At 39.7% G+C, this 26,563-nt stretch overlaps 3 protein-coding genes across 3 annotated transcripts; 2 read left to right on the forward strand and 1 right to left on the reverse strand.

Annotated features, from left to right (window-relative positions):
• Nucleotides 1-285: 285 nt before the first annotated feature.
• On the reverse strand, nucleotides 286-2,361 carry LOC106600952 (ferritin, middle subunit-like). The gene is made up of 4 exons (XM_014192759.2): nucleotides 2,034-2,361; nucleotides 1,502-1,648; nucleotides 1,142-1,267; nucleotides 286-656 (listed from the first exon to the last, which is right to left on the reverse strand). Exons 1-4 carry the CDS (start codon nucleotides 2,145-2,147, stop codon nucleotides 501-503), a joined length of 543 nt encoding a protein of 180 aa, XP_014048234.2. The 5' UTR covers nucleotides 2,148-2,361; the 3' UTR covers nucleotides 286-500.
• A 3,765-nt stretch (nucleotides 2,362-6,126) lies between these two features.
• On the forward strand, nucleotides 6,127-7,993 carry LOC106600955 (ferritin, middle subunit-like). The gene is made up of 4 exons (XM_014192764.2): nucleotides 6,127-6,260; nucleotides 6,643-6,789; nucleotides 7,027-7,152; nucleotides 7,624-7,993. Exons 1-4 carry the CDS (start codon nucleotides 6,159-6,161, stop codon nucleotides 7,777-7,779), a joined length of 531 nt encoding a protein of 176 aa, XP_014048239.1. The 5' UTR covers nucleotides 6,127-6,158; the 3' UTR covers nucleotides 7,780-7,993.
• Nucleotides 7,994-18,435: 10,442 nt separating this feature from the next.
• Nucleotides 18,436-20,356, forward strand: LOC123741665 (ferritin, middle subunit-like). The gene is made up of 5 exons (XM_045714927.1): nucleotides 18,436-18,545; nucleotides 18,622-18,736; nucleotides 18,994-19,140; nucleotides 19,376-19,501; nucleotides 19,985-20,356. The coding sequence occupies exons 2-5, from the start codon at nucleotides 18,635-18,637 to the stop codon at nucleotides 20,138-20,140; spliced, it is 531 nt and encodes a 176-aa protein (XP_045570883.1). The 5' UTR covers nucleotides 18,436-18,545; nucleotides 18,622-18,634; the 3' UTR covers nucleotides 20,141-20,356.
• The last annotated feature ends 6,207 nt before the right edge of the window (nucleotides 20,357-26,563 follow it).

Consider the following 26,563-nt stretch of genomic DNA (forward strand, 5'->3'; position numbering starts at 1 on the left):
AACTTGTGATGCAGAGTCAAAGTCTACATCAACTGTAGTTACCCATTTCACACTTAAGGACCTAGAGTTGACAGTTGTGCCCTTAATTGACATGGCACCATTACAAGTTATGGTAAAGGACACCCTCTGTGGTCAGAGGTAATGTCCTTTATAAACCTCATGTTAACAATAGAAGTTGATGACCCTCAGTCACCAGTAGGTCTACAATTGTCAGTATTTATCACTGGGTATTGAGATGCTCAGTAAGACGGAGCAAAGAACCTGAATAGACTGTTACAACATCCATTACAAGTCAATGCTTTTTCCTTTATTGTTTTACAAGACGCCTTGCCTCCAATACAATAGTGTTGTCAACAAAAACACCTCAATGTTAAAGCTGTGTTGCACTGCACCAGTTTAACACTCTCCCCTCCCTCTAAACACAAAGCCAGTAGGATCTATCAGAGAAGCCAGGAGTCCTGGTCTGAGGCTGGATGCCGTAGCCTGGGGATGGAAGTGGTTTAGCTCTGGCCTCCCAGGGTGTGCTTGTCAAACAGGTACTCTGCCATCTTGTTTTTGACAGCATCCATCTTGGTGAGGTTGGTGATGTGGTCACCCAGCTTCTTAATGGCCTCCACCTGCTCATTCAGGTAATGGGTCTCCAGGAAGTCACACAGCTAAAGAGGGAAAACACAGGTCAGACAAGAGAATAACTACAGACTATTGTAGATACAGTAATATACAAGAGCCTGGTGGTAATGGCATAAGTACCGATAATGTGTTTGCAGCTTTTTTCACTAGGCAAGTCAGTTAAGAACAAGTTCTTATTTACAATGAGATCCTAACATAAAACACTGGGTTAACTGCCTTGTTCACGGGAAGAACATATTTTTACCTTGTCAGCTCGGGGATTCGATCCAGCAACCTTTTGGTTACTGGCCCAACGCTCTAACCACTAGGCAAGCTGCCGCCCCGTATGCAAACTTATGCATTAGCTGCATTGTGTGTAAAGTGTGCATCTGTGGACTATTGTGTGCGTGTGAAGAAGCAGGTCACAATCCTGTGTCATTAGTTATCAGAGCTACAACCTGATCATCTCCTGGGACCGTACCTGTATTCTATGTGATATATACATGTGATGTGCAGTTCCAATATAACTTACATGGGGGTCAACCTTGTCAGAGGCAATCTTGTGCAGGTCCAGCAGGGCCTGGTTCACATTCTTCTCCAGCTGCAGAGCACACTGCATGGCCTCCAGCCCATTGCCCCACTCATCACGTTCTGGCTTCTACACAGGACAGAGTGAACACAAGTGTTAGGAACTACTAGCAGATGTTAAAGTTAGGATAAAGTGAACAGAGTTACACCCCTCACACTTTCAGTTCAGTGGTTAGAAACAGAATGTTCAGGACTACTCCAGGTTCTCTAGAGCAACTTAACGCTGTAGACACTCCTCCATGGAATAAAGACATTTTCCATCAGCCTACAATCTAAATGTGTTTTTCGATGCTCAGGGGCTCACCTTGATGTCCTGGAGTAAAATGCGTCCACCTCTCTTGTTCTGGAAGGAGAGTAGCTTGTCGGCGTGCTCCCGCTCCTCGTCGCTGTTCTCCTTGAAGAAATGCGCGAAGCCAGGCAGAGCCACATCGTCACGGGAGAAATAGAAAGCCTGGGTGGATAAACATAAGTGGTTGTTAGAAAAAAAATGACATGCCGAACGTGACTCGGCATTCTGTTCTTGCAACTAAACTTGATGACAAAGGCATGAATCAGTCTAGTCCGTAGTCTACTTGGTAACCTGACAATTAACCCGTCAAGGAGTTGTTACGCGCTCTGTCTAAGGTAGGATAGATTCCCGGCTTCATTTGAATGCTATATCTACCTGAAAGCTCTTAATTGCAAAGTAAAACTGAAATATGAACGTCAGTGAGTTAAAATTCTTGACTATTAATTGTCTAGGCCTGTAGAAAAGTCAAGTGAAAAATGGCATTTAGGCCCAGGAATAATAATACACAGGTAGATCAACAAAACGGTCGTCTTGGTAGACTCCTTACCATTGAAGTGTAGGAGGCAAACATCTCCATGTTGATCATCCGGTTGATGGCAGCTTCGCAATCGTGGTGATAGTTCTGGCGGATCTGAGACTCCATCTTGGCAGATGCTTTCATATTGAAATGAAAGGTACAAAAATAGGGTTTCTCAGACTATTTTGCTATTGTAGTTCAAGTAAGTGTTATGTTATCAATCCGGAATGTTCTATAGTGCGGGACGAAGGCAGAGGAGTTCCGTTCAATCACTGTTGAAGCAAGAACTTCTTCATGCGTCTTCTCAGACTTGTGAACTGGAAGGAGCCTTGTTCCCTCTATTTATTGTTCCGAACGGAACGCGTCAGTGAAATCCACCCTCACAGAGCGTAGCCAATCACCTTTAGAATTTCAACAGGAACTAGGCGGATCATTTGACGACGAGCCCACTCATACACCTCATGACCTAAAGCAATGATTATTTATTATATTAACAAGAGAGACGAGTGACCACTCTAACAATGGAAATACATGTGCTCAACGATTGAAGACAGGCAAGATTCTAACCAATGAGAGGGCAGGTACGCGTGTAAACAACACACACAACTAAACGTCGTTTTTCTCAAAGTTGCCGGAATGCCACGTGCATCCACATATAATATGTCGGCGTTTGTAAAAGGTTTTGTAAAAGCTTAAACATTACGAAACTTCTATTCGATAAAAATCCTTAAGTAATTTGACACTTAAATACCTCCACTCATAAATGCTCTCGCCTTGACCTCTTCATCTCGGTGTGTTAATATTTTTTTACTTTGTTTATTACAAAGTAACATTTTATTGGAAACAACTAAAGCAGTAGTATCAGCCAAAAGCAATGCTACAGTGCAGGTCTAACTACAGCGCTTATTGTTGAAAAAGGTGTGTGTGTTATATCCTTAGAAGAAAATAGGAAGAATTTGAACACATTGTAATATTGGGCTAATTGAGAAATAGTCTATGTCTATATTTGATTTAGGATATAAAAGGAATCGAACGTTGAGACGCAGTTCTGTAAACTTCTGTTTCATTCTCTAAGAGCACATGTTTCAGTAGCACATTTAGCTTAATTATTTACCTTTTCCAGAATGCAGTCAAAAGAAAAACTGTAGGGTTTATCACACTTTTTTTTTATATCAATTCAATTTTCAGTATGAGGTATGGGAATACAGTAGTGGACAGAGAAAGAAAGGCTGGCTTTTGTAGAAATGGTTGATGATACACCTTTCGGTTTCAAATGACATATTGTAGTTGACAAATGGTATATCAAAGTTGATTACATTATCCTAGAAATAACTACACAGAATCAGTAGCTACATAAATCTAACAATACATAGGTTATTAAGCTAAAACTGTGAAGTGGAATTTTTTTTTACAGCTAATGAAAATCAAAGACTACAGTAATAAAGTAACCTTCCTAAGAACTTCAGTTCACATGACCTGATCTTCCACAACTGTTGACAGGGTGCTTTCAGGGTGCTGGGTTATTGTTCAGTATATCCATGTAGTTGCAACATCACTGGTATTCATAAGAACTAGAGCTGTGTTCGAATACTCATTCTAACTGCACTAACCATACTACCCCCATTTGAAGCAGCTTCATAATTTTTCAACAAACAATGAACCTAGATAGTAGTTATGACAAACTGATAGATAGAGCCTGTTTTGGCTTACATTTTAGGAGAAAGGGGGTCATGTCCTCAAACAATTGGAGTAGAGGCACTACCTTACATACTAGGCCAGGAAAGACCAGGGGCTGTATAAAACAGTGGAGGCTGGGGGGAGGAGCTTATTCAATGTGATCCAGAAGGCTCAACTGATCCTTAATCGGCACTCTTACTCTGAGAGGCTTGATGCATACTGCCCCAGAAGAAGACCTAAGCTGTGTTTGAATACCCATACTAACATACTGTATACTACATACTTAATGAGAACATACTGCAAACTAAATACTATTCGTTCATAGGGCTCCCGAGTGGCGCAGCGGTCTAAGGCACTCCATCTCAGTGCAAACGACGTCACTATAGTACCTGGTTTGAATCCAGGCTGTATCACATCTGGCTGTGATTGACCCCAGTGTCGTCTGGGTTTTTCTGGAGTAGGCCGTCATTGAAAATAAGATTTTGTTCTTAACTGACTTGCCTAGTGAAATAAAGGTTACATTTGAGTATACTGTAAAATTACTGTAAACTTTTAGTTGAGCTTACTAGGGCTTCGCCTGTCTACCAGAAGCTGATGCTGTTGCTATGCAACGTCTTGCTAGCTTGTTAGCATAACAAATTACTAGCTAGACATCATACGATTTCTGGTGTGTTTGTAAATTCAAGCTGGAGTGCCAGAGTATGCTCTGGGCCTTCGTAAATTCAGAGAGTGGTCAGATTGTCCGTTCGTAAAGATTGTCCGTTCGTAAATTCAGAGCGTTCGCTCTCGGAGCGTTCAGAGCCCACACTGGCCGCTCTGGTCGAGGAGTAGAGTTGATCCGAGCATTTTGACCTCACAACGGCAGTCAAGCACCCAAGGTAACTGGCTAACTTTGGCTAGCTTGCTAGCTACTTCCAGTGTCCATTGAGAACGCATAATCACTATACCACCTAGCTAATCCTGATGTATTAATAGCCAACTAACTTTACGTTAGGTAGCTAGCTAACATACCGGTACAAACTGCTGTAATGATATGCTATGCGGTTCGTAAGGATAGCGTAGCTAAATAATTGTCAGCCAACATCAGACATAACGTGTAGCGTAACTTACTTGAAAAGTCATTACATCGCTCAACATTTTCTTAACTTTTGTCATAATTAGTTAAAACAATGAAATGTATCCGCTCTCGTAATAAACAAAGTAATTTTTTTTAAATAGATTAAGATGAGGACGAGGCGAGAGCATTTACTCCACCCAAAATCTGTCCGTGTGAGATAAGACTGTTTTTGTGTGGAGGTATATAACAGTGTCAAATTACTTGCGGATTTTGATCGAATAGAAGTTTCGTAATGTTTAAGCTTTAACAAATGTACTAATATATGTGGATGCACGTGGCATTCCGGAAACTTTAAGAAGAACAACGTTTAGTTCTGCGTGTTGTTCACACCTGTGCCTGCCCTCTCATTGGCTAGAATGGTCCCACCTGAATTTGACTGTCTTCAATCGTTGAGCACATGTATTTCCATTGTTAGATGGGTCACTCGGCTCTCTCGTCAATATAATAAATGTCTTGGATTTAGGTCATGTGAATGAGTGGGATCATCATTTATTTTTTATATATATTTTTTTTTATTAATAATTATGAACACAACAATACCAAAAATATACAAAGAAAAGTACATAAACCTAACAGACAGGGGTATTAAATATCAAGATTCCTTTTCAATTTGTTAAACACTTTTTATTAAATGTTTTTACTTCACCTTTATTTAACCAGGTAGGCCAGTTGAGAACAAGTAATCATTTACAACTGCGACCTGGCCAAGATAAAGCAAAGCAGTGCGACACAAACAATAGCACAGAGTAGCACATGGAATAAACAAACGTACAGTCAATAACACAATAGAAAAAAATCTATATACAGTGTGTGCAAATGAGGTAAGATTAGGGAGGTAGGGCAATACATTGGCCATAGTGGCGAAGTGATTACAATTTAGCAATTAAACACTGGAGTGATAGATGTGCAGAAGATTAATGTGCAAATAGAGATACTGGGGTGGAAAGGAGCAAAAAAATAAGTAACAATATGGGGATGTGGTAGTTGGATGGGCTACTTACAGATGGGCTATGTACAGGTGCAGTGATCTGTGACCTGCTCTGACAGCTGATGTTTAAAGTTAGTGAGGGAGATATGAGTCTCTTTATGGTGCATAATGCTTTTTTGTTTTTACATTTACTGATCATTTCAAAATGATATTTAAATTCTATCTTAAATAATGTGAAGAGGGTTTTGTTCTCTGCCCACTTCATTTTATGGATAAAGAAGCTTCCATGAAAGATAAACTAATGAACAATGAAAGTTAAATCAGGGTCCATATCATTTGGACCAAAATAAAACATAATATCAGAGTCTCTCAGATTAACATTAATAGTCGTCTCTTTTAAGATGAAAAAAGATATAAAAGAAAGTCTGCCAAGATGGAGTCTCAGATCCGCCAGAACTATCACCACGATTGCGAAGCTGCCATCAACCGGATGATCAACATGGAGATGTTTGCCTCCTACACCTACACTTCAATGGTAAGGAGTCTACCAAGATGACCGTTTTGTTGATCTACCTGTGTATTATTATTCCTGGGCCTAAATGCCATTTTTCACCTGTCTTTTCTACAGGCCTAGACAATTAAAAAGCCAAGAAAATGAACACCCAGAAGTTCATGAGTTTTACTTTGTTATTAAGAGCTTTCAGGTAGATATAACATTCAAATGAAGCCGGGAATCTATCCTACCTTGGACAGAGCGCGTAACAACTCCTTGACGGGTTACTTGTCAGGTTACCAAGTAGACTACGGACTAGACTGATTCATGCCTTAGTCATCAATTTAGTTGCCACAACAAGAACAGAATGCTGTCATATTTTTTTCTTCTTCTAAACAGACATTTTTTATGTTTATCCACCCAGGCTTTCTATTTCTCCCGTGACGATGTGGCTCTGCCTGGCTTCGCGCATTTCTTCAAGGAGAACAGCGACGAGGAGCGGGAGCACGCCGACAAGCTACTCTCCTTCCAGAACAAGAGGGGTGGAAGCATTTTACTCCAGGACATCAAGGTGAGCCCCTGAGCATCGAAAGACGCATTTAGATTATAGACTGATAGAAATGTCTTTACTCCATGGAGGAGAGTGTCTACAGCATTAAGTTGATCTAGAGAACCTGGAGTAGTCCTGAACATACTGCCTCTAACCACTGAACTGACAGTGTGAGGGGTGTAATTCTGTTCACTTTATCCTAACCTTAATGTCTGCTAGTAGTCCCTAACACTTCTGTGTTCACTCTGTCCTGTGTAGAAGACAGAACGTGATGAGTGGGGCAATGGGCTGGAGGCCATGCAGTGTGCTCTGCAGCTGGAGAATAATGTGAACCAGGCCCTGCTGGACCTGCACAAGATTGCTTCTGACAAGGTTGACCCCCATGTAAGTTATGGTGGAACTGCACATCACATGTATATATCATACAGGTACTGTCCCAGGAGATGATCAGGTTGTTGTAACGCTGATAACTATTGACACAGGATTGTGTGACCTTAACACACACACAATAGTCCACAGATGCACACTATACACACAATGCAGCTAATGCATAAAGGGCGGCAGGTTGTCTGGCGGTTAGAGCGTTGGGCCAGTAACCAAAAGGTTGCTGGATCGAATCCCCGAGCTGACAAGGTAAAAATATGTTCTTCCCCTGAACAAGGCAGTTAACCCACTGTTTCACGTTAGGATGTCATTGTAAATAAGAACTTGTTCTTAACTGACTTGTCTTTAAAAAAAAAAAACTGCAGACCCCTCATTATCTGCACTTATGCCATTACCACCAGGCTCTTGTGTTACTGTATCTACAATAGTCTGTAGTTATTCTCTTGTCTGACCTATGTTTTCCATCTTTAGCTGTGTGACTTCCTGGAGACCCATTACCTGAATGAGCAGGTGGAGGCCATTAAGAAGCTGGGTGACCACATCACCAACCTCACCAATATGGATGCTGTCAAAAACAAGATGGTAGAGTACCTGTTTGACAAGCACACCCTGGGAGGCCAGAGCTAAACCACTTCCATCCCCAGGCTACAGCATCCAGCCTCAGACCAGGACTCCTGGCTTCTCTGATAGATCCTACTGGCTTTGTGTTTAGAGGGAGGGGAGAGTGTTAAACTGGTGCAGTGCAACACAGCTGTAACATTGTTGTTTTTGTTGACAACACTATTGTATTGGAGGCAAGGCATCTTGTAAAACAATAAAAAGAAAAAGCATTGACTTGTAATGGATGTTGTAACAGTCTATTCAGGTTTTGCTCTGTCTTACTGAGCATCTCAATTTCCTAGTGATAAATACTGACAATTGTAGACCTACTGAGGGTCATAACAATAGGAAAAGTTTAACATGAGGTTCTTAAAGGACATTACATCCTCCAGAGGTTGTCCTTTACCATTACTTGTAATAGTGCCATGTTGATTAAGGGCCCAACTGTCAACTCTAGGTCCTTAAGAGTGAAATGGGTAACTACAGTTGATGTAGACTTTGACTCTGCATCACAAGTTTATTAGAGGGCAATCAAACCCTTGCGTTCTGCTCGGTAAATCAGTTAGCCAGCTATTATGGCGCATTTCTCTAGTGATGGGAAGTTAAACTATTACTGACACCAAATACATCTTCATTCATTTTGTTTATTTCAGGTGGTAATGTCCATAGTTCCCCTACAGCAAACTATCAACTGAATACTCCAAATAGTAACGATTCTACAAGCCTCTAGTTCATCATAAGGGGCTTATTGGAGCTGTCATGTGGTTGCAAAGCTACTGGTAAATTACTGAAGACTTTAATTTTGGTAATTAACAGGCAAGCTGAACTTTAATTCTTAAACTCAAAAAGATATTGCTAGACATTTGTAATGTGTCCATATAGTAAATGAGTATCTAGTGGGTAGACCATTTGGTTAAAGGGGAAAATAGCCTAATGAGAAAAGCATCTAATCAGAAATGGCATTTTAAATAATTGCCTTTTTTTTTTTTCTCTTCACAACTGCCACCATCTACAACCAAGAAGTATTGACATACTAAAATTGAGTACATTTTATTAAAAGATGGTTTTGTTATTCACTAAGATGGTTTATATTTAGGATAATGTTTAGCAGCTTTGTCATGTTTGAAAATATATTTTACATGTGATGAGGCCACACAGATCCCAATTAGCTGCTGTCAAGGCAGCAGTTACTCTTCATGGGGTCCAGCAAAATAAAGGCAGTTCTATACAATAAATCTAACATTACATTACTAAACATTTCACAACACATTAAGGGTTTTCCCTCAGGCCACTACTCTACTACCACATATCTACAACACAACATCCATGTAGTGCATATGTTATTGTGTCTGTGCCTATGTGTCTCTTCACAGTCCCTGCTGTCTCATAAGGTGTATTTTTATCTATTTCTTAAAATATGATTTTACTGCTTGCATGAGTTACTTGATGTGGAATAGTAGCCATGTCATGGCTCTATGTAGTACTGTGCACCGCCCATAGTCTGTCCTGGACTTGGGGACTGTGAAGAGGCCTGGTGGCATGTCTTGTGGGGTATGCATTGGTGTCTGAGTTGTGTAGTGATGAAGTCAATCTCTCCTGTTCCAAAATAATTAATCGTTCTTGAACTGCATGTCATCTGCCAGAGGTTGACACCATAGGTCCCAAGGTGGTGTGGCAAAATGTGTAAGTGTCTTTTCTGGGGCCTAGAGTGTTTCCTGATTTCATGACCTGGTCAGGTTTAACTCTGGGTCCTATTCGTAGGCCATGACAAAATATTATTGTTTTAGGTAGCTTCCCTTTTCGTCTGTGCTATGACTATAGGACTGAGAGTTTTCTTGTCAGGTTATGTGGATTGGAAACACTCCTGGCCTAAGGTGGATCAAACTCTTTCAAACTACCACAAACCTTGCTCTTACTCATTCTGAATCTGATACCAAAAGAGCCAGAGACAACAACTTCAATGGACAGCATACTCTTGTGTTTGATTAACTATTCTAACCAAACTTGCTTTACCAGTTCATATCAGTAGGTGTCACTATACACTAGCTAGTCGAAAAAGACTGATGCCATGATAGCTGCCTGTCTCTGTATATGTGAAAGTTCTGGTTGTGTTAGCTAGAATCCATCAATTCATTCTTTCTGCATTAGCCATCCATGTGTAATGGTTGGACAAACATGTTTATTTTTAAGACAGTGAAATTTGCACGACAAACATTTGTAAATAACCACCAGAGGTGGAAATAAAATAATATGCCAACAAACATTACTGGACTAACCTTTTCAGGAACTTCAATATACCTTGGCTTCGGGTAGCAGCAGGAGATCGTTTCATCTTTATAAAGTGCCAAACACATTTATTCAGTGAGTCTATTGATAAAAGTCACCTTGTCCGAGAGAGATTTACATGGTTATCAAAACCTCACACCAAGGCAAGCCTACACGTCTCACTTCCGGTTCCCTTGACATGCATTGAAACATGGCTTTATTTTGATAAATATCTATGAATTAACAGACTTATTTTCAAATCATTTTCAACATCACATTCAGGTGTGGGACGTTCACTGTCTAACAAGGAACAATAGCAGGTCTATTTCGCTCCAGCAGCTGGCATATTCTGCCCATTCACAATTAATCTGTGGGAACATGGCGGCTCTCAACACCCGACAACTGAAAGAGGTGATTGTTAGTGAGGAAATTACCCCCGACCACCCCTGTCTCAGTCTCCAGAAAATAGTACCAGTCAAAAGTTTGGACACAGCTACTCATTCAAGGGTTTTTCTTTATTTTACATTGTAGAATAATAGTGAAGACATCAAAACTATGAAATAACACATATGGAATCATGTACTAACCAAAAAAAGTGTTAAACAAATCAAAATATATTTTATTTTTGAGATTCTTCAAAGTAGCCACCCTTTGCCTTGATTACAGCTTTGCACACTCTTGGCATTCTCTCAACCAGCTTCATGAGTTAGTCACCTGGAATGCATTTCAAATAACAGGTGTGCCTTCGTAAAAGTTAATTAGTGGAATTTCTTTCCTTCAACTTCTTACAGCTCTTTAAGGATAGGGGGCAGTATTGACATTTTCGGAAAAAATATGTGCCCATATTAAACTGCCTCCTACTCAAACTCAGAAGCTAGGATATGCATATTATTAGTAGATTTGGATAGAAAACACTCTGGAGTTTCTAAAACTGTTTGAATGATGTCTGTGAGTATAACAGAACTCATATGGCAAGCAAAAACCTGAGAGAAATCTTACCAGCAAGTGGAAATCTGGATGCATGGGCTCTCTTCAAGTCGTTTCCTATTGAACACACAGTGACGTAGTAATAATTGTGCACTTCCTAAGGCTTCCACTAGATGTCAACAGTCTTTACAAAGTTGTTTGAGGCGTCTACGATGAACAGAGACCGAATGAGAAGGCTGAGAAGTTGGTCACCCAGGGAAGGACATCACTTCATTGGTGCGCGTCCACGAGGGAGGATCCTCTGTTCCAAAACGTTTTTCAAGACACAGGAACCGTCCGGTTGAAATATTACTGAATCTTCACATTCTAAAGGCCCTAAAGATTGATGTTTTACAACGTTTGACATGTTTGAACGAAGGTAAATACAACTTTCTTTTTCTTTTCGTCGTGACATTGTCCGCACGCTTCCTACATTTGGAGTAGCTGAACTGAACGCGCGAACAACAAGGAGTTATTTGGACATAAATTATGGAGTTTATCGAACAAAACAACATTTATTGTGGACCTGGGATTCCTGGAAGTGCCTTCTGATGAAGATCATCAAAGGTAAAGGAATATTTCTAATGCAATTTATGATTTTAGATGACTCCAAAATGGCAGCTATCTGTATAGCCTAGTGTATTTTTCTGAGCTCAGTACTCAGATTATTGCAAAGAGTGCTTTCCTCGTGAAACTTTTTTGAAATCTTTCACAGTGTTAGCATAAAGGAGATGTTCATCTATAATTCTTTGAATGATAGTTTAATATTTTATCAACGTTTATGACAAGTATTTTTGTAAATTGTGGTGCTGATTCACCGGCAGTATTTGAGGGAAAATATTTTCTGAATGTCACGCGCCAATGTAAAATGCTGTTTTTATATATAAATATTAACTTTATCGAACAAAAAAATGCATGTATTGTGTAACATGATGTCCTAGGAGTGTCATCTGATGATCGTCAAAGGTTAGTGCTGCATTTAGCTGTGTTTTGGGTATTTGTGATGCATGTAGTTGCTTTGAAAATGGCTGTGTGGTTATTTGTCGATGTACTCTCCTAACATAATCTAATGTTTTGCTTTCGCTGTAAAGCCTTTTTGAAATCGGACAACGTGGTTCGATTCAAGAGAAGTGTATCTATAAAATGGTGTAAAATAGTCCTATGTTTTAGAAATAGAAATGATTAGATTTGTGGTTTTGAATATGGCGCTCTGATTTTCACTGGCTATTGTCAAACTCAACCCTCGCAATTAAGAGTCCCTGAGCTCTAATATAGCGAATTCTTTCTCTCTGCCCCATGGCATAAAAAAATCTATAAATTGTAGCTACACTAGATATGATATAACCAAAGATTGTTGTTATCCAGCATTTCTGGACATTACAGGTTTGCCTAATCAAAACACTGCAATAGATTCTACAACTAACCTGCTATTGGCTGTACTCTCTTGGTTCCCAATTCTGGAAACCAGTTATCTTAAACATGTCCGTTTCCAGTTACAGGTGGTTCTAGAAATACCAGAGACAACACAGATGATAGTAAATAAATATATCTTTCTGAGTTTTCTCTAGTGTTTGTGTATGCTACAGTATATATGTAGGATATGCTGTGTTGGCTAATTTGCATATGCAACTTCGTTTTTAAACGTACATTCTAGCATACATGACACACACATCTTTCTATCTAAACGCTTTGCTTGGCTTTCTACGTAAAGTATATGATTGAATGTATCTTCAAGCCTGCAGCTTGTTACTTGAAAAGAGACATAATCAGGTGAAAACATGACAGCAACAAAAATGTCACTGAAAGATAGCTAATGAAACACAAGCCTCATGAGCAGGGAAATTGACATTTACAGTAGCAGGCTAGGCTAGTCAAACAAACATTGGCTAACTTAAAAAACAACAAAAAATCTAAATGGTGAACGGAGTTACCTCTTCATAGGACAATTTGTATTGCATGCTGAATATTTCAAGTGCATTCAAAAACAGATGTTGATCTTATTTCAGTCTTTGGGAGTTCATCAAACACATACAGCAAGCAGTTTGAGTTTTCAGACCTCACTTGAGACTGTGTTTACATCCTAGATAGAAGCCGTGTTAAAATATACTTTTTATGAGAAAATGTGCAAGAATTGAAGGTGCCAACAAATGTTATAGTTATTATAAGAATGTTTTACTGTCAAATATAAAAAATCTGCTCCTCCCTCGATGGGGATCGATCAACTTCACGTTTTTTGGGCTTCTGCCCACAACCTATAGGCTACTGCATATTTGAATTAATACTTGAGAGAGTAGCCCACCATTCACATTCTATTCCATATTCTGAGCCATAGGCCTATCCAAGCCTTTACACTCAATGTAGTTGGTCCAAAGTTGGCATCACGGCACTCACTTTAATTGGATTGATAATGTATTTCTATCCCAGTTCACTTTCACAACAACAAAGTAATCAGCCTCTCTGTTTTCAGGTAGACTAACACAATACTTGTTTAATTTTATTCATGATAGAATCTTCAGCTTATTAGGACTGGACATGATTTCCTTTACAACCATGTATGTATGTATGTATGTATGTATGTATGTATGTATGTATGTATGTATGTATGTATGTATGTATGTATGTATGTATGTATGTATGTATGTATGTATGTATGTATGTATGTATGTATGTCTGTATGTATGTATGTATGTATGTATGTATGTATGTATGTATGTATGTATACTTTTTAAAGAATTGATACTGCAATTAAATAGTGTAATCAAGTCAGCAGTTTCTTGACTTTGAGTGCATCGACTCCTTTTAAGTTAATTGAGTATTAGACATTATTCATTTTGTGCCATAGTCTGGTCTAGTGGTAATGCTGCACATGGCCCTTTGCAGCATGGATTCAAACCCTGCCTACTCCTTCATATCTGTATTCCTCTACATTTCTGTCACCCCCCTCTCATTCGTAACTTGATATCTCAATAAAGAAAAATAAAATACTAATATATATAAAGAAATGAGTCATTTAAAGACCATGTACTACCCAAACATGGTGAAGGGTTCATAAATAGAATAATGGGTTTTGACATTGGTGGTGACTTTCTGAACTGTTATAGTTAGACCAACAGTTTAAAGTAATACAGAAAAATATTGGTATTTGAGTTCTGATTGACGAAATTGACAACATTTTCAGGAGGGTTGTTGTATTTTCCCTTCAATTCACCAGAAACAACCATTCACAGCTATTTGTTTAAAAATGCCTTAGTAAGTTACACAGTATATGTAAGTTGCATAGTATAGTATATGTTCCTGCTGTTCTCTCCTTCTTCCCTTTTTCCTTTTCTTCAAATCTGGTATCAGCCAGTCTTCATCCATTCATCACCCCTCATGTCTGTTTCTGCAGTCACAAAACTGCGCCTCCTTCCACCATCTTCACTGTGATAACAGAACATAACTACCTCTAGAACAACGATGGTGGATAAATGAAGATAGTTCACTCAGGCCGTTGACCACTGTCTGCTTAAGGGGATGGTTCCTTAAGCAGACAACAACATGACAGTGTTCTGCTTAGTTAATTGACTTCCATTGGGGGAGAAAATGAAGGAGTGGGCTGTCTAGCTTCCTCTTCTCTCTCTGCTTGAGACTCCAGAATGCTGAGTCACAACAACAAGGCAGAAATACAGCCAGGGCAGAGCCTAAGTCATTCCATACTGTAGTAGAACCAACAGGAGGTTATGACAGGAAAAATCAGGGGCACAAATTTCACTGGGGACAGGGGGGACATGTCCCCCCCCCTAGTTTTATCATTGGAATGTGATACAGAACGAGGCAAAGGTGTGCTTTAGGACCATGCGGATCCCTCTGAGCAGTCGGGTAGGCTGTTTGCAGTGTTTATTCGACCCCCCCAAAAAATATATATATATATGTATGTCCCCCCCACATCTAAAACCAAAGTTGCGCCCCTGGTTATAATAGTGGGAGGGAGCAATAAGGAGAGAGAGGGAGAGGGAAAGAGTACAGATTAAAAACACTGTGTCACCCTCCAGAACTTAAATAGAAAGAGTTATGTAATGGTTAACCATTTACAGTATTGCTGTTTATAACTTTGTGCGGCTGGTCACATGATGGACCCGGTTGTGACTTAACACAGGTTCTCGGGGTTGAACATTACAGAAAAGATTTGCATAAAAAAATTAAGACAATTCTTTGCCAATTTCAATTTTAATGCTATGTTTGCCCTTCTGCAAAAATAAGGTCACAACCTGGACTCAGGGGTAGCCGTAACATAGTAAAAGTAAATTTGAGATACTCCAATTAGTATGATATGTTTTGTATGGTATGTATTAATTTGTGGATGTCCATCATCAATTTCGTATTATATTTTATGAATTGTAATTTGTACAATATGTTACGAATTGCAATTTGTACAATATGTTACAATTTGCTAAACATATGATACGAATTCCAATTTGTTGTGACTAACTTTAGGTCGGTGGCTAGGTGCTAATGTTAGCTAGGTGGCTAAAGTTAGTTAGGCTAGGGGTTAAGGGTTAAGGTTAGGAGTTAGGTTACGGGGTTATGCCTGTATTTTTAGGTTACAGGGTTACCAGGGACTGTATAAATCAGTGGAGGCTGGGGGGAGGAGCTTCCCCGTCCATGTAATGTTATTCAATGTCATCTAAAAGGCTAAACTGATCCTAAATCCGCACTCTTACTCTAAGAGGCTTGATGCATACTGCCCCAGAAGACCTAAGCTGTGTTCGAATACCCATACTAACATACTGTATACTACATACTTTTTACTATTAGTTCATAGGGTTCCCTAATGGCGCAGCGGTCTAAGGCACTGTAACTCAGTGCAAGCGGCGTCACTATAGTACTGCTGTAACTGGGCTGTGATTGGGTCCAGCATCGTCCGGGTTTGGCTGGAGTAGGCCGTCATTGAAAATAAGAATTTGTTCTTAACTGACTTGCCTAGTTTAAATAAAGGTTACATTTGAGTATACTGTAAAAGAACTGTAAACTTTAAAGTTGAGCTTACTAGCACTTCGACTGTCTACCGGAAGCTGATGCTGTTGATATGCAACCTCTTGCCAGCTTGTTAGCATAAAAAATTACTAGCAAGACATCATACGATTTCAGATGTGTTTGTAAATTCAATCTGGAGTGCCAGAGTACGCTCTGGGCGTTTGTAAATTCAGAGCGTTGTCAGATTGTCCGTTCATAAATTCAAAGTGTTTTGCTCTCTGAGCATTCAGAGCCCACACTGGACGCTCTGGCCGAGGAGTAGGGATGATCCGAGCATTCTGACCTCACAACGGCAGTCAAGCACCCAAGCTAACTGGCTAACTTTGGCTAGCTTGCTAGCTACTTCCAGACACAAATGAGAGAATACCTCACTCTGACCATTTTACTCGACCGAGCAGAGCTGGTTAGGCTGTTTTCATGTTATCCAGAGCATTGGTGACTGTAACTGTGGTGCTGGCAACAATTGAATTACTCTTTTTTTGCAGACATTTACTGACACCCGTTATATTCAATGGGTGTTACGTTTGTAAATTCATCAATTCATCTGCGCTTTGGCACACTCAGATGAGAGTGCTCTGAAATCGGAGTAGATAGCCAGAGCAAATTAACTATGTCCATTGAGAATGACTATGCCACTTAGCTAAGCCTGATGTCTTAATAGCCAACTAAATGTATGTTAGGTAGCTAGTTAACATAACGGTACATACTACTGTAATGATATGCTATGCGGTTCGTAAGTATAGCGTTGCTAAAGAATTGTAACGTAATTTATTTGAAAATTAATTACGTCGCTGAACATTTTCTTAACATTTGTCATAGTTAGTTAAAGCAATGAAATTGTAAATCTGAAAACGTTGTGAAGCCACGCCCGTTTTCTGAAGAATTGCATTATGGGCCCTGAAAGCAGGGAAATAATGTCCACTGCTTGTAAACGTCGTATTTTGGCTAATTTAGTACGACATCCGGGAACTTCTGGCATACTAACTATATCCATACTATGGCCAATAACCATACTACATACTCCACTTACGTCACAAATAGTATGGTTAGTGCGGTAAGTATGAGTATTCGAACACAGCTCTAGTTCTTATGAATACCAGTGATGTTGCATCTACATGGATGTACTGAACAATAACCCAGCACCCTGAAAGCACCCTGTCAACAGTTGTGGAAGATCAGGTCATGTGAACTGAAGTTCTTAGGAAGGTTACTTTATTACTGTAGTCTTTGATTTTCATTAGCTGTAAAAAGTTTTCCACTTCACAGTTTTAGCTTAATAACCTATGTATTGTTAGATGTATGTAGCTACTGATTCTGTGTAGTTATTTCTAGGCTAATGTAATCAACTTTGATAGACCATTTGTCAACTACAATATGTCATTTGAAAACGAAACCTAATGACTCAAATACCATTTCTACAAAAGCCAGCATTTATTTCTCTGTCCACTACTGTAGTCCCATACCTCATACTGAAAATTGAATTGATTTTTAAAAAAGTGTGATAAACCCTACAGTTTTTCTTTTGACTGCATTCTGGAAAAGGTACATAATTAAGCTACATGTGCTATTGAAACATGTGCTCTTAGAGAATGAAACAGAAGTTTACAGAACTGCGTCTCAACGTTCGATTCCTTTTATATCCTAAATCAAATGTAGACATAGACTATTTATCAATTAGCCCAATATTAGAATGAGTGTTCAAATTCTTCCTATTTTCTTCTAAGGATATAACACACACACCTTTTTCAACAATAAGCGCTGTAGTTAGACCTGCACTGTAGCATTGCTTTTGGCTGATACTACTGCTTTAGTTGTTTCCAGTAAAATGTTACTTTGTATTAAACAAAGTAAAAAAAATATATATATATATATATATATATATATATATATATATATATATATATATATATATAAAATTACAGACCGAGATGAAGAGGTCAAGACGAGAGCATTTACTCCGCCCAAAATCTGTCCGCGTGAGATAATGACATTTATGAGTGGAGGTATATAACAGAGTGTCAAATTAGTTAAGGATTTTGATCGAATAGAAGTTCCGTAATGTTTAAGCTTTTACAAAAGCTTTTACAAACGCCGACATATAAATTATATGTTGATGCACGTGGCATTCCGGCAACTTTGAGAAAAACGACTTTGAGTTGTGCGTGTTGTTTACACGCGTACCTGCCCTCTCATTGGTTAGAATCTTGCCTGTCTTCAATCGTTGAGCACATGTATTTCCATTGTTAGAGTGGTCACTCGTCTCTCTTGTTAATATAATAAATAATCATTGCTTTAGGTCATGAGGTGTATGAGTGGGCTCGTCGTCAAATGATCCGCCTAGTTCCTGTTGAAATTCTAAAGGTGATTGGCTACGCTCTGTGAGGGTGGATTTCACTGACGCGTTCCGTTCGGAACAATAAATAGAGGGAACAAGGCTCTTTCCACTTCACAAGTCTGAGAAGACGCATGAAGAAGTTCTTGCTTCAACAGTGATTGAACGGAACTCCTCTGCCTTCGTCCCGCATTATAGAACATTCCGGATTGATAACGTAACACTTACTTTAACTGTAATAGCAAAATAGTCGACTTAACTTTATTTTTGTACATTTCATTTTGATATAAAAGAAAATCTGCCAAGATGGAGTCTCAGATCCGCCAGAACTATCACCACGATTGCGAATCTGCCATCAACCGGATGATCAACATGGAGATGTTTGCCTCCTACACCTACACTTCAATGGTAAGGAGTCTACCAAGATGACCAATTACTTTGTTAAGAGCTTTCAGGTAGATACAGCATTCAAATGAAGCCGGGAATCTATCCTACCTTGGACAGAGCGCGTAACAACTTCTTGACGGGTTACTTGTCAGGTTACCAAGTAGACTACGGACTAGACTGATTCATGCCTTAGTCATCAATTTAGTTGCCACAACAAGAACAGCATGCTGTCATATTTTTTTTCTTCTAAACACACTGTTTTATGTTTATCCACCCAGGCTTTCTATTTCTCCCGTGACGATGTGGCTCTGCCTGGCTTCGCGCATTTCTTCAAGGAGAACAGCGACGAGGAGCGGGAGCACGCCGACAAGCTACTCTCCTTCCAGAACAAGAGAGGTGGACGCATTTTACTACAGGACATCAAGGTGAGCCCCTGAGCATCGAAAGACGCATTTAGATTATAGACTGATAGAAATGTCTTTACTCCATGGAGGAGAGTGTCTACAGCATTAAGTTGATGTAGAGAACCTGGAGTAGTTCTGAACATTCTGCCTCTAACCACTGAACTGACAGTGTGAGGGGTGTAACTCTGTTCACTTTATCCTAACCTTAATGTCTGCTAGTAGTCCCTAACACTTCTGTGTTTTCTGTCCTGTGTAGAAGCCAGAACGTGATGAGTGGGGCAATGGGCTGGAGGCCATGCAGTGTGCTCTGCAGCTGGAGAAGAATGTGAACCAGGCCCTGCTGGACCTGCACAAGATTGCCACTGACAAGGATGACCCCCATGTAAGTTATGGTGGATCTGCACATCACATGTATATATCACATAGAACACAGGTACTGTCCCAGGAGATGATCAGGTTGTTGTAGCTCTGATAACTAATGACACAAGATTGTGTGACCTGCTTCACACGCACACAATAGTCCACAGATGCACACTATACACACACAATGCAGCTAATGCATAAGTTTGCATGAAGGGTGGCAGGTTGTCTAGTGGTTAGACCATTGCGCCAGTAACAAAGGATGCTGGATTGAATCCATTGGCTGACAAGGTAGAAACATGTTCTGCCCCTGAACAAGGCAGTTAACCCACTGTTCCACATGAGAATGTTATTTACAAGAAGAATTTATTCTTAATTGACTTGCCTAGTTAAAAAAGCTGGAAACACTCTGCACTTATGCCATTACCACCAGGCTCTTGTGTGTTACTGTATCTACAATAGTCTGTAGTTATTCTCTTGTCTGACCTGTGTTTTCCCTCTTTAGCTGTGTGACTTCCTGGAGACCCATTACCTGAACGAACAGGTGGAGGCCATTAAGAAGCTGGGTGACCACATCACCAACCTCACCAAGATGGATGCTGTCAAAAACAAGATGGCAGAGTACCTGTTTGACAAGCACACCCTGGGAGGCCAGAGCTAAACCACTTCCATCCCCAGGCTACGGCCTCCAGCCTCAGACCAGGACTCCTGGCTTCTCTGATAGATCCTACTGGCTTTGCATATATAGGGAGGGGAGAGTGTTAAACTGGTGCAGTGCAACACAGCTTTAACATTGAGGTGTTTTTGTTGACAACACTATTGTATTGGAGGCAAGGCGTCTTGTAAAACAATAAAAAGAAAAAGCATTGACTTGTAATGGATGTTGTGACAGTCTATTCAGGTTCTTTGCTCTGTCTTACTGAGCATCTCAATACCCAGTGATAAATACTGACACTTGTAGACCTACTGAAGGTCATAACAATAGAAGTTTAACATGAGGTTTATAAAGGACATTACATCCTCCACAGAGGTCCTTTACCATAACTTGTAATAGTGCCATGTCAATTAAGGGCACAACTGTCAACTAGGTCCTTAAGTGTGAAATGGGTAACTACAGTCGATGTAGACTTTTATCCGCATCACAGGTATATTAGACGGCGTGCTGCTCGGTAAATCAGTTAGCCAGCTGTTATGGTGTCTTTCTCTAGTGATGGGAAGTTCAACTATTACTGACACAAAATACGTGTTCATTCATTTTGTTTATTTCAGGTGGTAATGTCCATAGTTCCCTTACAGCAAACAATGAACTGAATAATAAAATAGTAATGATTCTACAAGCCTCGAGTTAATCATAAGGGGCTTATTGGAGCTGTCATATGGTTGTAAAGCTACTGGTAAGTTACTGAAGACTATCATTTTGGTATTTAACAGGCAAGCTGAACTTAAATTCTAAAACTGAAAAAGATATTGCTAGACATGTAATGTGTCCATATAGTAAATTAGTTTCTAGTGGGTAGAACATTTGGTTAAAGGGGAAAATAGCCTAACGAGAAAAGCGTCTAATCAGCAATGGCATTTTAAATAATTGCCATTTTATTTCACAACTGCCAACATTTACAATCAAGAAGTATTGACATGGTAAAATAATTGAGTACATTTTATTAAAAGATGGGTATGTTATTCACTAAGATGGTTTATATTTAGGATAATGTTTAGCAGCTTTGTCATGTTTGAAAATATATTTTACATGTGATGAGGCCACACAGGGCCAGAGATTTGTGATAATCTGACATATCCAAAAAGCCCACTAGATGGCATCTGATTCATTTGTAAATTCCATAATTTACCAACATTTGTATTTGTTATGGATCCCTATTAGCTGCTGTCAAGGCAGCAGTAACTCTTCATGGAGTCCAGCAAATTAAAGGCAGTTCTATACAATAAAACTAACATTACATTACTAAACAGATTTCACAACACATTAAGGGTTTGCCCTCAGGCCACTACTCTACTACCACATATCTACAACACAAAATCCATGTGTGTGTGTCTGGTGCATATGTTATCGTTTCTGTGCCTATGTGTCTCTTCACAGTCCCTGCTGTACCATAAGGTGTATTTTTATCTATTTTTTAAAATATGATTTTACTGCTTGCATGAGTTACTTGATGTAGAATAGTAGCCAGGTCATGGCTCTATGTAGTACTGTGCACCTCCCATAGTCTGTTCTGGACTTGGGGACTGTGAAGAGGCCTGGTGGCATGTCTTGTGGGGTATGCATTGGTGTCTGAGTTGTGTAGTGATGAAGTCAATCTCTCCTCTACTTTGAGCCATGAGAGATTGACATTCATAATATTAATGTTAGCTCTCTGTGTACATTTAAGGGTGAGCCGTGCTGCCCAGTTCTGGGCCAATTGTAATTTTCCTAAGTCCCTCTTTGTGGCACCTGACCACACGACTTGACAGTAGTCCAGGTGCGACAAAACAAGGGCCTGTAGAACCTACCTTGTTGATAGCGTTGTTAAGAAGGCAGAGCAGTGCTTTATCATGGACAGACCTATCCCCATCTTAGCTACTGTTGTATCAATATGTTTTTACCATGACAGAAGTTTAGTCTCAACTTGATACATTTCCACATTATTCATTAAAAGGGTTTAGTGTTTTAATTTTATGTCCCAAATATAATGCCTTTAACTTATTTCTTGCCACCCATTCTGAAACTGACTGCAGCTCTTAAGTGTTGCAGTGATTGCTGCAACACAGCTACCTGCTGTGGTAGCTGATGTGTATAGTGTTTCCTGATCTCATGACCTGGTCAGGTTTAACTCTGGGTCCTATTCGCAGGCCATGACAAAATATTATTGTTTTCGATAGCTTCCCCTTTCATCTGTGCTATGACTATAGGACTGAGGGTTTTCTTGTCAGGTTATGTGGATTGGAAACACTCCTGGCCTAAGGTGGATCAAACTCTTTCAAACTCCCATAAACCTTGCTGTTACTCATTATGAATCTGATACCAAAAGAGCCAGAGACTATACTTCAGAATACTCTTGTGTTTAATTAACTTCTATAGCAGGGATGAGCGTTATGCAAAGAAAAGTTACAATGTCTTTAAATATATATTTCCCTCTATGCACAATGTTAAGCAATGGACAGACAGGTTTAAATTTTATGACATAATACCTATTATTTATTCATCTGATTACAGTGCTCAGTACACGTTGTAATCACTTTTTTTAATGCTCAAGTCATAAAAGCACTAACCTATTGTTGTCCTGGTCTCCATCTGGTCCACCAGAGGTTTGTTTACTAGGGCTCACTATAGGAACTGATTTCTTATCAAATCCAATTATTCAATCATTAAATCAACTTCTTTCAACATTTTCATTGAAAATAATATCCCCTTTTCATGAAGTAGATTTTATTGAATGTCATTCATTCTATTGCACTATTCTAACCAAACATGCATTACCAGTTCATATCAATAGGTGTCACTATACACTAGCTAGTCAAAAAAGACTGATGCCATGATAGCTGCCTGTCTCTGTATATGTGAAAGTTCTGGTTGTGTTAGCTGGAATCCATCAATTCATTCTTTCTGAATTAGCCATTCATGTGTTATGGTTGGACAAACGTGTTGATTTCTTTTTCCTTTTTAAGACAGTGAAATTTGCACGACAAACATTTGTAAATAACCACCAGAGGTGGGAATAAAATACCAACAAACATTACTGGACTAACCTTCTCAGGAACTTCAATATACCTTGGCTTCGGGTAGCAGCAGGAGATCGTTTCATCTTTATAAAGTGCCAAACACATTTATTCAGTGAGTCTATTGATAAAAGTCACCTTGTCCGAGAGAGATTTACATGGTTATCAAAACCTCACACCAAGGTAAGCCTACACGTCTCACTTCCGGTTCCCGTGACATGCATTGAAACATGGCTTTATTTTGCAAAATATCTGGAATGCATTTCAAATAACAGGTGTGCCATCGTAAATGTTAATTTGTGGAATTTCTTTCCTTCTTATTGCATTTGTACATTAAGGTAGGGGTGGTATACAGAATATAGCCCTATGTGGTAAAAGACCAAGTCTATATTATGGGAAGAGCAGCCCAAAAAGCAGAGAAACGACAGTCCATCATTACTTTAAGACATGATGGTCAGTCAACACATTCACCCAACCTCAACCCAAAAAACAGATAAAGCAACACCTCACGGCACAAAGCCTCTCCCTTATTTGACCTAGATAGTTTGTGTGTATGCATTGATATGTAGGATACGTGTGCCTTGAATTTTTTTCATGTAGTTCTGTCCTTGAGCTGCTCCTGTCTATTGATGTTCTGTATTGTTATGTTTCGTGTGGACCCCAGGAAGAGTATCTGCTGCTATCGCAACAGCTAATGGGGATCCTAATAAAATACCAATTACCAAATTGTGATGCTTTAGGATGAGTTGGACTGCAGAATGAAGGAAAAGCAGCCAACAGGTGCTCAGCATATGTGGGAACTTCTTCAAGACTGTTGGAAAAGCATTCCAGGTTAAGCTGGTTGAGAGAATGCCAAGAGTGTGCAAAGTTGTCATCAAGGCAAAGCGTGGCAACTCTGAAGAATCAAAAGTGTTTTCATAGTTTTGATGTCTTCACTATTATTATACATTGTGGAAAATTGTAAAAATAAAGAAAATGATCCTGTCTTATCTGTATGCTCTGTATGCTCCACACACCAGAGGACCTGAGCCCTATGACCATGCCTCAGAACTACCTGGCCTGAAGACTCCCCAGTCCACCTGGTTGTGCTGCTTCTCCAGTTTCTGCTGTTCTGCCTGCAGCTATGGAACTCTTACCTGTTCACCTGACATGTTACCTTATCCCGGGACCTGCTGTTTCGTTTCTCCTCTGTCTCTATCGACCTCTCAACCTTTGAATGCTCGGCTATGACAAGCCAACTGACATTTACTCCTGAGGTGCTGACCTGTTGCGTCCTCTATAACCACTGTGATTATTAATTGCCGCTGCTAGTCACCTATGAACGTCTGAACATCTTGAAGAACCATCTGGCCTTAATGGCCTTATACAGTGCATTCAGAAAGTATTCAAACCCCTTGACTTTTTCCACATTTTGTGACTTTAAAGCCTTATTCTAAAACTGCATAATTGTTTTTCCCTCCTCATCAGTATACACACAATACCCCATATTGGCGCAGCAAAAACAGGTTTTCAGACATTTTTGCAAATCTTTATAAAAATAAATAAATACGGAAATATCACATTTACTTATGTATTCAGACCCTTTACTCAGTACTTTGTTGAAGAACCTTTAGCAGCGATTACAGCCTGGATTGTTCTTGGGTATGACATTACACGCTTGGCACACCTGTATTTGGGGTGTTTCTCCCATTCTTCTCTGCAGATCCTCTCAAGCTCTCAGCTCTGTCAGGTTGGATGGAGAGAGTCGCTACACACCTATTTTCAGTTCTCTCCAGAGATGTTCGATCGGGTTCATGTCCGGGCTCTGGCTGGGCCACTCAAGGACATTCAGAGACTTGTCCTGAAGCCACTCCTGCGTTGTCTTGGCATGGTGCTTAGGGTCGTTGTCCTGTTGGAAGGTGTACCTTTGCCCCCAGTCTGAGGTCCTGAATGATCTGGAGCAGGTTTTCATCAAGGATCTCTCTGTACTTTTCTTTCTTCATCTTTCCCTCGATCCTTACTAGTCTCCCAGTCCCTGCCGCTGAAAAACATTCCCACAGTATGATGCTGCCATCACCATGATTCACCGTAGGGATGGTGCCAGGTTTCCTCCAGACGTGACACCCTGCGTTCAGGCCAACGAGTTCAGTCTTGGTTTCATCAGACCAGAGAATCTTATTTCTCATGGTCTAAGTGTCACGCCCTGATCTGTTTCACCTGTTCTTGTGATTTTCTCCACCCCCTCCAGGTGTCAATTACTTTCCCTGGTGTATTTATCCCTGTGTTTCCTGTCTCTCTATGCCAGTTCGTAATATCAAGTCAACCAGCGTGTTTTTCTCATGCCCTGCTTTTTCTTATCTCTTTTTTGCCTGTCCTCCTGGATTTGACCCTTGCCTGCCCTGACTCTGAACCTGCCTGACCTCGAGACTGCCTGCCACTCTGTACCTCCTGGACTCTGACCTTGTTATGATCTTTTTGCCTGTCCACGACCATTCTCTTGCCTGCCCCTTGGATACTAATAAATATCAGAGACTCAAACCATCTGCCTCTCGTGTCTGCATCTGGGTCTCGCCCTGTGCCCTTATACTAAGAGTCCTTTAGGTGCCTTTTGGCAAACTCCAAATGGGCTGTCATGTGCCTTTTACTGAGAAATTGCTTCTGTCTGGCCACTCTACCATAAAGGCCTGATTGCTGATGCAGAGATGGTTGTCCTTCTGGAAGGTTCTCCCATCTCTACAGAGGAACTAACCCCCTTAATAAGATAGATTTTTTGTTGTTGTTGTTAATATTCTGAACAAATATTGTAATCTCTGTTCTGCAACATATGCTTCAACAATTAATGTATTTGCTGTGCTAGACCTAAGGGATAATGTTAGCTTCATAATTGTTCTTTTATGTTCAAAATCTAGAAAACCATGCCCGATTGCTAACTAAATTAGCTCTGGAGCATTTAATATGGCTATAAAAGAAAACAAAAATATGTTTGGAGATTTTGTATTACACATTTATGAATCATCTAAATGTTAGCATTAAACAATCAAGGCCTTTAAACACTTGTTTGACTATAATTGTACAAATGTACCGCCTTTTATGGTGTCTGACGGAGTTGACATAAATCCACTTAGTTGCATTTAATGAACAAATAGGAGGTTGTTCCTTTACATGGTGTTAATAGCTGATACTTTGGTCTGTCAAAATATAAACTTCACATTTTGTTAATATTAAGACAAATATTTGTACAATAAAGTTGATTGTCCAATCTGTTAAGATTCCCTGAGCTCTAAAACAGCAACATTTTTGTATCTGACCCATGGCAAAAAATTATATTGATTGTAGCTACACTAGATATGATATAACCAAAGATTGTTGTTATCCAGCATTTCTGGACATTACA

This window comes from Salmo salar, chromosome ssa03 (genome assembly GCF_905237065.1).
Source record: "Salmo salar chromosome ssa03, Ssal_v3.1, whole genome shotgun sequence".
In the NCBI taxonomy this organism is placed as follows: domain Eukaryota; kingdom Metazoa; phylum Chordata; class Actinopteri; order Salmoniformes; family Salmonidae; genus Salmo; species Salmo salar.